The 10,542-nt window shown below is 43.2% G+C and overlaps 1 protein-coding gene across 2 annotated transcripts; it reads right to left on the reverse strand.

Annotated features, from left to right (window-relative positions):
• Positions 1 to 511: 511 nt before the first annotated feature.
• Positions 512 to 9,883, reverse strand: dhrs3b (dehydrogenase/reductase (SDR family) member 3b). Of its 2 annotated transcripts, XM_086200866.1 has the most exons (7): positions 9,130 to 9,883; positions 4,084 to 4,227; positions 3,652 to 3,771; positions 2,486 to 2,724; positions 1,137 to 1,262; positions 906 to 1,029; positions 512 to 797 (listed from the first exon to the last, which is right to left on the reverse strand). In XM_086200866.1, exons 1-6 carry the CDS (start codon positions 9,322 to 9,324, stop codon positions 945 to 947), a joined length of 909 nt encoding a protein of 302 aa, XP_086056992.1. In that variant the 5' UTR covers positions 9,325 to 9,883; the 3' UTR covers positions 512 to 797; positions 906 to 944. The 2 variants fall into 2 exon arrangements, with proteins under 2 accessions (XP_086056992.1, XP_086056991.1); XM_086200865.1 differs by having other exon boundaries at positions 512 to 1,029; positions 9,130 to 9,882.
• Between the last annotated feature and the right edge of the window lie 659 nt (positions 9,884 to 10,542).

Here is a 10,542-nt window from a genome sequence, read left to right on the forward strand (position 1 = left end):
GTGACCCGTCTTCATTAGCTTCTAACTTAAAATATCTGGCTAGCATTTTTTGAATCCTGGAGTCACCGTGAAGTCATGCAGGTGGGAGGAAAAACAAACAAACAAAACACTTCACTCCACTTTTTGGGGTGAAATGCTGCTTTCAGGTGACTTCTTGGGTTGTGTTTATACATCAGCATCTCCTGCCTGTTAGCACATCATTGAACTCAACACGTGTAGGGACAAGGTCCTGACCAAGATGTTTTGGGTTCATTATATTCATGAAGAATTTCACTCTTCCTGCGCCATTTTTTGACATTAGATAACAAACAAGATTACACATCTCCCCCCAACCCCGGTTTTATGTTTTGACAATATCATCTGTCACAGTCACCGATCTTGCGCCTGGGATAAATCAAGGTGTTATCACACTGCCACTGGAGTTAAAAAGCAGACACAAAAAAACCAAACGTTTAGCTCCCACAAGTTCAGCTTTTCTATTTTTATCATGAACAAAGAAACACGATTCGTCTCTAAAACTGCATTTTATTATCTGGTTTTGATTTAAAGACACATTTAAAGGAGTTTAGAAAAAAAGAAGCATAAAAACATACTAAAACAAGTTTTGCAAAGAAATTCTCCCAGGATAACTACTGGTTCAGACCTATACATGGCTTCTGTTCAACATGAGAACGGTTCTCCTGCCTCCTCAATACAATACAATACACACACACACACACACACACAGGAATGCATGTGTAGGAACACACACGTAACCAATGGGACCTGGATGTATTCTGTAGTTGGAGTAATTCTACCTGTAGAAGCAACCACATTGCAGGAGTCCCATTAGTATTTGTCTTCACACTATGATGGAGCCTCCTCCACCTCCACATATCTTAGGGTCCATGTTCCCTTAATTATACCCCAGAGTTGTTGAGGTCGCTCTGAACCTGCCACGAGGTTCATGTCCTCCCTTTGAACGTGTTCATGCAGGTATAACTTCCAGTAAACTTGTGGATTTCTTCAAGTGCAACTTGTGGCATGAAGCTAGAACGTTTGGAAAGAATAAATATGAAATAATAAGTAAAACAATATTAGCATAGATTAAACTTATGATAAAACCAAAGAAGAAAGAGCAAATATGAATGTTCTACCTTTTGAGAATGACGAGAGCATGCATAGTCCAGGGCAGGTAGAGGAAAGCCTTGTCTGCTCTGACCGCATCCACGGTCTTCTGGGCAACGAGCTCGGGTTTGAGAGGTGGGAAGAGCTGAGGGAATCTATGAGAAGACACAACAGTAGTGTTGCGATAACAAACTTTACTGCATAATTTTGATGCATCACATTAGAAAAGGTTGACAGAAAAACAACAACAACCCTGAATTACCGAGACGGCTTTTACACTGTCTGAGCGTCGTTTTTCCTGTTCCATGACAATTGTGAATGTGATAAAAATATGAGATGAAATCCCCTCTTCCTCAGCAAGCTCTGATGTTGAGAATCTTTAACTCATGACTGGCCAGCTGCTGGCGTCTTCTTGCTAGTCCCACTCTTGTTCTTCATCTCCCGACAAGACCTCTCTGTATTTGTTACTGTTAGATGGCCAACATGTTCATTACACTCATGCATAATGTTGCCTACACCGTCATCTTCACAAATTACGGATTCTGTAGCCTAGTTTATTCGCTCCAAACCACTTGGTCTGGAATGAGACCCGATTTGCATTTTCTTATTTGCTACATTAGCAAAGTTCTACTATCAAAACAGAGCTAGATCCCATTTCCTGTCTGTTCCTGTGTTTTATTGTATTTCTAGGCTCATAAAAGCACTTGAGCACATTTGATATTACAGTGTAAACATGGGCTGCTTGTGACGCGCATACAGGAACAAACTAAGCTACCAAGAGGTACGTGGCACACTTTTTTCTAAAGGTGCTACACATCATCACCTAAACAAGAATACTGAGGGTCGTAAATGCAGGACAAGGTACAAAGTTCACTTGTTACAAAGGTGCATCGACGCTTGCGTCACCTGTATCAGTCAGCCACTCGCACACATCCACTAACAATAACAGACTGAATCAAAGACAGCGTGACTGAGCACAAGTCACTCTCTGAGTCATGATCCTCCTATTTGGAGTGGTTTGTTTGCAGTTCAAATTGGTTAACTCACGCTGAGATGTTCACATATTCTTTATTATTATCAAATGAAACGAGCAGCACAACAGCAACATTTTCTGGATGAGCAATTTCTTGAGGGTGGGCCTGTTTTTGGAGACAGTCGTGGTTTGATATTAAAATGATGCGATTGATCTTATTTTAGATAAATAAAATTGGAGTTTTGGCAAGCGGGCGTTAAATAAAGCGACTAAGTGAACAAAGGCAAACACACAGATACTAAATGGTAAAAATTGCTGTGCATTCATGTCTTCAAATTCCAATATTTTACGTGAGCAATATGGGAAAGACGTGTCTTTGCTTCTCAGTTCTGGATGCTGGCTCACCTGACTCTCATACCCTGGAACATTTCTGTATTGGTGTGGAAGGGAAGAACTGTGGTGCAGCCAACACCAGGACAGTCCAGCAGGCCCAGCGTCAAGCTCTCCATGAAGGCCAGTGATGAGGCCTTAGAGGTGCAGTAATCTATGGCCCCAGGGATGGGAGACTGGGACAAAATGGAGTTTATGCATACTACATGGCCGTGCTGCAGCTCCAGCATCCGAGGCAGAAAGGCCTTTGTAGTCTGGGACAAGAGAAGTAAAAAGGGAGAATGAAGGTGGAAGCAAGGGTGGAAAAAAGAAGCTAAATATATTCAGTAGAGCAAAAAGAACAGACAAGAGAGGCTGGTCCACAGTGTAGCCACAGATTATATTTCCATTTCCATTTAGAGGATAATTGCATTGCTGTCTGCCTTTGACACACTCTTTTGATCTCCATTCAAAATGAAAATGCCAGGAGTTCCAAAACCCCTCTGATGTTTCAGGAACTGAGAGGCAATTCTGAAATATTCCACTTAACCTGCCATAATAGCAGTCATGACTGACAAGTTTGGAGGTGCCTACTGTACATATCGCCATCAAAATACGAAAATGATAAGGATAATTTACAAGGTGGAATTCCCCGCCATCGGAAAGCGAACCTTCTGTACTTTAATTTCTACTTTTCCTGGGACACGGTCGGAGTGACGTTTGGCCAGCGTGAAGAAACGCAGCCTCTCTGTTTGAACGGGGCAGTGTGTTGACGCAGAGGCATCGCCAAAACAACAGTCGTGTGTTCCGTACTTCAATGCATATTTTTGAAGTATGATATCACATGAGGTTGCCTGAAATTGCACGGTACAATAAATTTCACAAAAAGGAGTTTTTAACACTCATTTGACAGGTTTTCTCTCTATAAAAAAAACAACAACAACAACAACACAACCACAACCCACAAGAGTGACCGTTTCCCCTGCAGGCCTCCTTCTAGATACTCCCAAATGTTGTCTTTGATTTCAACCAGCATGCAACATGGCCGACACTAGCTGGTTTGAAAGGACAACTAACTTACAGCTAGCCTAACCAATCTATTTCCTCAAGAAATACTGCAACGGTGAAGACTTTGTAAAGTTGTTAAAACTTTTGGAATAAAACATGTTCTGAAAAACAATCCTCTGCGAAACCCTTCTTACCCAGAACTGTCCCATGGTGTTGATGTGTTGAGACTTGAGAAGGGCATCGTCATCGCTGTCCATCAGACTTTTCCCGTGGACAACAGCTGCGTTGTTCACTAATATTGTAACATCTCCCACCTGAGATCAAAAATTCCAAACAAAAAAAGAAAATGTTGCCAAAAGATCTCGTACATTTTCAGTCTGCTTTCATGAGATAATACAGCCGTGCTGCACCAGAGCTGTCAGCAACATTCCCTACGCTTATTAATATATTTCAGTGGAGGTATAATAATCTATACACCAGATGGGAGACGGAGCAGCTCACAGCCAATATACATACAGAGGAGATGGAGTGGAATCACATGGAAATATTTTATGATTTGGTTCAACTCAACTGACACGTCTCTTTGTGCAAGTAACAACGTCTCTACAGATATCAAGCTGTCATACCTTTTCTCTAACCACCTTGGCTTGCTTGTAAACTTCCTCCCGATTGGCCACATCACACAGGAAGTAATGGCACTCTGTTCCTGAGAGAGCGATCTCTTCAGCTGTCTCTTTGAGGCACTTTTCTGTTCGGCCCCACAAGATTACCTAGCAGAAGAAGAAAAGAAAGATGTTTTTAAAGTTAAAAACAGAAGAATTTCTTTCACTGAACATCTGAGAAGTTTAGACGTGTTGTCATCAAAAAAATATTACATGGGTTGGGGGTTTTTTTTTTGTGTGTGTGCAATTTTCTAGCACCGACGAGACTTTGTGGAAATGTGGAGCTCAGCAATGGTCTTTTCATTCAGCGAACAGAGAAGCCATTTTCACTTCAACAAATAGTTTAGAGCTAGATTAAGAGCTTGGAGGTTGCTGTGTGAATGAACCGTCTCTCCATCCATTCGGAGACTAAATGAAGGCTGGTCATTTGAGCAGGGAACATGGGGGGTTGGACAGAGGCGGGGGACAAGTGATTGGGCAATTAGATCTGTCAGTCTCTGGGGTCAGGGAAAGGTAATGAAATCGGGGGGGTGGGCACCTCCTCGTGTCTCCAACACAAATTCTCAAAGAGATTACACGGCATTTCGGGCAGATGAGCCCTGTCATTTCTGGTCAGGAAGTATGAAAACACAACATATGTGAAGTGCTGAGGATGCAAGTGTGGGATTTGGCTGGACGCCCGTGACCAAGGTTAATATTTGAACAAACTGTCTTCAGGAAAGTGATCTTCGCGTATCTAAGAGATAAAGACTGTCCGTGCACACACACGCACAAGTGAGTGTGTCTGCCCAATGTTGGCCTGTCATTCCCATTTACTTGTTTTACCAAGGAGGGATTTCAGTTTGAACTCGTAAGCATGTGGCATATTGTGTCATACAGCCATTGCTGGTGCTAGTGCTGGTTTGGGGGTGGGAGTGCACCACAACGCCATTTCCCAAATGCTGTAAAAGTCAAGAAAAACAGCAAACTATGTGCATCTTGACCAAAGTGAGTATAGGACACTACGGTACGGTTCGGTGAAGACACGGAAGAATCCACAGAAGTTGTCTTTTTGTCTACGAGGCACCAGGAGCTGCACTAGCCTGCCTACGCCACCAACTGCAGCATGTCTTTGCGTTCAATAGTTGTACGTTTTTTTGGGCGGCGTGCGGTTGGGTCAACAAACACGGCTGACGGCCTTTACTCAGACCAACCAATGTGGATCTCGAACGACATGCAGACACAGAAACGATGAACAGGACATAAAGTAAAGCTTAACCCAAAAAGTGTATTTTGCCTTCCAAATTACTTCTAAATAGGTGTCTGGAGCTCATGAGGATGTTTTCCCTCCCTGCAGTTCTTCTTTGTTACTCCAGAAGGCAGAAAACACCATCGACATATTTATCTCCTTGAAGCTGATGGCTACTGATGCTAACAACAGAAAAATGTCTGGACGATGCGCTCGAGGGTTTAGAAATGGATGTTTTTGAACAGTTTCGGTGTTGCTGGCAGTTGGTTGCCAATAGCTTTAAGCTAATATCTGGCTTGCATTCTGCATTCTGAAGTGACAAAGAAGTAATGCAGGGACAGACAAAACAAAAACAAAAACATCTGTGAGCCCAAGACAACTATTTGTGAGAAGTTGAAAGGCAAAATAAGCTTCTTTGGTGAAGTATTGCTTTAAAACGTCTGTCGAAAATCTCTTAGCAGGGCTCAGATCTGGTTATCTTGAAGACATTTTCATCCTCTTGTTTTATTTAAGCAGTTTCTTTGATTTAAAATGCGTGGCCTAGTCAATTTTGAGTCAATATAATAGATGACACATTTATCAGGAGTACTTTAAGTAAATAAACATGTTGGATTTTAAATTATCGCGAAACATCACCACATGCAAGTGTCTCATGGTAAGAAAGGTATCAGCAAAACAAACAAAGATAGAAATAGCATAAGACATTATAATGGGGAATGAGCAATAAGGAGTCCCGCGTCCTCTGCTAATGGCCTTATTTGAGTTGCTTCTGATTGGATTCCTTGTTTGCTTCATTAGCGAGCCCATTTGAGAAAGCAGACAGGTCTTGACAAATAAATGAAAGCTTTTAATAGGATTTCAGCCTTACAAAACAAAGCTTGACAGCTCTCATTAAAAGTCAGCACTCAAACTGTGCTCGTCTGTGTAAATGTTATTTAATTCATTAGGTTTTATCACCCGTCCCAACACGCAGGACCCTCAGAACAAACAAGCACTGGCCAAATTGTTATCTAAATAGAAACAGCAAGAAAGCAGCTTTTAATTGGCCTTGTGTGTCTGTGATAAACTCGCCACTGTCCTAACCAGAGATGCTTAACAAAACTTAACACATGCGGTAAGTAAAAGCTCTCTAATCAAGAAATTAATGTTGCAAAGTCTGAAACAAAACCTGCAGAGATACAGAGAGAGAGTAGATGCCAGACTATACTGGCAGAGGTCTGAGTTCCTCGCAGCTCCGGCTGCCTGACAGCGATACTATACCTCAGGTCTGCATGTATGGGTGGGTATAGACCCTTCTCTTCACACCCATTGTATAGGCTGGCAGAGAGGAGCACACAGAGGGGGCAGCAGGAGTTCAGGAGGCAGTCGCCTGCCGCTGTCTAATTACTGCAGAGACAGCAAGGTCAGTTGCAGGGCAATACCCAGCTGGGAGCGGTGTGCTTCCCGCCTCCAGCACAACACACCCACACGCATGTCAGGGCCTTACTTTAGCTGGTCACTGCAATGATCTCTTTGTTTAATGTTAAACACATTCAAATCTGTTTCTGCAAAAAAAAAACAAAAAAAACCAAAACATTTTTCCTAGAAATGTCAGGGTAGTAAAAAACACTTGGCTTTGAACAAATATGCTGTTTAAAGCGGTAATTGCAGTATCTGTTGGGATTGTTCAGAAAGCCCCAGCGCTCCGAACTTGGATGCCGTTTCTGTAAAGTCTGGTTTCTTGTTTCCGAGCTTCGTTCTGCAACCACCGCCACCCCACCCCACCCGACCCCACCCCCACACCCCCTCAAGAAGACCTGGCTCCCCATCTAAGTCCTCGGCTCTCCATCTCATCAGATTCATTCATCAACTCCATAGTTAGTCTTTTTTTCTGCAGAGTGAAAACACCACAGCCCCTGCAGAGGGAAGAGGAAGTTCTGGCTGACGATCACAAAGGGGCTGAAACTGGGGTGAGCGCAAGTTCATACGAGAGGTTCGACCTCCTCATAATTACCACCCTATTTCCTTTTAGCATCTATTTAGGTGGGGAGTAATTGTCCTACACATTACCACAGGTGTTGTTTTCAAAGCCCTCACACCTTGATAATACCCAACAATGGGGTGCTGAAAAGCATGGTGACATCCTTTGTTGTGCAGCTGCAAAGCAAAGCTTTTAAAACCCACCGGTTTCTTCTTGCTCGTTCCCGGAGGAGATCACATTGAAAGACAGAGGGAGGCAGTTAGTGTTTCTCTGAGCTTTTAGAAATGTTTTTTTAAGCAGATAAAATGTACATCTTCAGAGAGCATCTGCCAAGACAAGTCTGTGGCACATATGTGCAGAAAATTACAACCAGCAGCTCTTTTTTTGGGTGCTTTCTAGCAGGGAAATTACCACCATTTTTCCTTGTGTAATGATGAATCCCATCTGAGTTGATCATAGATTGAGCTGCTCTGTATTAACTCATTACTGCTAAAGGGACACTCGTGGCTTGTCAGGCACTCAGCTGTGTAACGCTCACCCACCGGATTGGTAGACCAACTGTAGCTGTGAATGATGAGAGGAACGAGGGAGTGCTACAGAGATGAGGAGGACTGGCTGGGGCCGCCGGAGCACTTCAGGCCCCGCTGGTCTCCTTATTGGTGGGTGAGGGATGGTGAGGGCGGGGCATGCCTGGCCAGGGATGTTTTACTCTGCTTTTTATTGGGGATATTGATTTGTCGCTTCAAGATTGTACAATGAATTGATTAGCCATTAATACTTGATACAACTTTGGATCAAAACCGCAAATTCCAGCTAGTTAGCATGATGCTGATTGTGAGTTCTTATTGAATGTCTTTTCATCATAATTCGGCACTTTTGATGACAAACAATCAGATTCCAGGAATGAGTTCGAATCGACACCTTTGTGTTACTAAAAGTTTGGAAAAGATTCAATAAAATATTCAAAGAAGAATTGACACCTTTGATACAACAGCCACTTGCCTTTGACTAAGTTTTGGAATCTTATTTAAGATTTTTACTCACAAAAGAGGCAACACTTTAAGTGTCAAACACAACCTTAATTTAACTTCTTCCATGCTCTCTTTGGTGGTCAGTTTGGCTCCTCACTCCGCTGCATGAGTCACATGCTGCCCTTGAAAACACAACTTCTATTCAAAGCCATTTTAGCTCCTTTGTTTTATTGTGTTTTTATGACTCACTTCACTCCGAACCCTTTAAAATTGCTACAAAACTGTAGTTGAGCAATAGCCAGACTGGGTCTGTTGCTACTTGAATGGCTGGAGTGCACACACACACACACACACACACACACACACACACACACACACACACACACACACACACTCGAAGCCTATGATTTTTACGTAACGCACTTTCTAGACACGTCAGTCACACTAGAATCACTTCAGACCTTTCCAGAATGAATGTCAGCCCAGTGCTGCTCCTAATCACATCAGTCAGCCATAAAGGCTCTCCAGACCTGCCCTCTGATTGACCCACGCTGTTGTGTAATACGTGAACCAAAAATTGAGGGCAATGTCTCCGGTCTCACTGGGACCAACGCGGCTGCAAAGGTCAGGATTTCTGCTCCTCTATATAAGAGGGTAACAACACACTCGGGGGCAGGGTTTCCCGGATCCACCAGGATACCTGATCAAGGTGATGGGCACTGGTGCAGCATGTCTGCAAGAACTGATCCCTCACAAAAACTCACATAAAAAAATCATGTTCAGAGGTTGCTAAAAGGTGGCAGTTTTTGGATGGAGTAGAATGACGTGCAACAAGTTGTTTGTGGTGTTACCTTTCTGGCCCCCTGCTTGGCGAACTCTTTGGCCAGGTGACGACCGATGCCTCGTCCCCCACCGGTGATCAACACCACCTCCTCCGTCAGCTCCTTCCTCCTGCTCGGCAACAACGAAAACAAACTTGCTCTGACGATATAGTAGAGCATTTGAACCGGGAAGAGAACCATACGGCACGCGCTCTTCAACTCCATATCGAGGGGTGGGGGGTGGGGGTGGGGGGGTAGGGTAGGGAGAGAAAAAAAAGTAAAAAAAAAAAAAAAAAAAAAAAAGTGCTCACGGGCAGCAGTGGCGCAAAAGTTTGTGTCGCAACTTTGCGTGCACTCCTGACGTCCTCAGATCAGCCGCATGCAAACTCTATCACCTGCAGCCTCACGGAGCGTCGCATGAATAATCCACAGCGAGGAGGTACTAGAACAACAAAAGCAGCTCTGACATGTCAGTGCTGTCGAAGTGCGTGAGGGAATCGCTCATTACGCGCCTGTCAGACGCTGCTCGAGTCGCACAAACATGAGTTGCAAGTCCAGGCGACGATCCGTGGCTGCTGAAACCTTTGAGCTCTTGGTGTTGTGTTCCTGGCCTGCCTTATATATAGAATACCGCCCCTGCTCTGGCTCCGGTTCCTCCACTAGTCACAGCTCCTGCATGAACCTACAGGGAGGTTTGGAACCACATTAATCCTGATTGACATGTTAAACTGGGGATGGAGATTTTGCTCCAGTGCCCGTCTGCCCCGGAATGGTTGAGTGTTCGCCTCCTCCCCACCCCCTTTTAGTGGCTACCGCGGGTGGTTCTCAATCCGTGGTCCGGGGCCCCCCCAATTGCCCATTACCACCCCTGTCTCCCGTCCCCTCCCCCTCTCCAGACCCCGCTGCGCCCCAGGTGTGTATCAAACATTGGGAAAGTTTATTTTCGGTATTGCAGTGGAGGAGTTGAACACGCCCTCTAGGACATACACACGCACGCACACACACACACATACACACACACACACACACATACAGAAAAATAATCTGTAGGGGCCATGGAGACATAGTCAACAGATTTTGAGTCACATAAAATGTTAATGAAAATGTTTTATATACATTATATATATATATACATACATATATACATATACACATACATATATACATATACACATATATACACATATACATACATATATACATGCATATATATACATATACACATACATATATATACATATATACATATATACATATATATACATATACACATACATATATACATATATATACATATACACATACATATATATACATATACACATATATACATATACAAATATATACATACATACATACATACATATATATACATATATATGTATATATATGTATATATATACACACACAGTATATATATATAAGAGAGAGAGAGAATAAACT

Source organism: Aulostomus chinensis, chromosome 3 (genome assembly GCF_037954235.1).
Source record: "Aulostomus chinensis isolate RoL2024-O1b breed Wild chromosome 3, RoL_Achi_v1.0, whole genome shotgun sequence".
Lineage (NCBI taxonomy): Eukaryota > Metazoa > Chordata > Actinopteri > Syngnathiformes > Aulostomidae > Aulostomus > Aulostomus chinensis.

What these genes read in the sequence shown, in the direction of transcription:
- dhrs3b (XM_086200866.1), bottom strand. Translation starts at nt 9,324, where the DNA reads ATGGAGTTGAAGAGCGCGTGCCGTATGGTTCTCTTCCCGGTTCAAATG. An exon ending in ACACCATGGGACAGTTCTGG is followed by an intron (nt 2,725 to 3,651) that starts GTAAGAAGGGTT and finishes CTCTTGTCCCAG; the next exon opens with ACTACAAAGGCCTTTCTGCC. An exon ending in GCTCTCGTCATTCTCAAAAG is followed by an intron (nt 1,030 to 1,136) that starts GTAGAACATTCA and finishes CAAACGTTCTAG; the next exon opens with CTTCATGCCACAAGTTGCAC.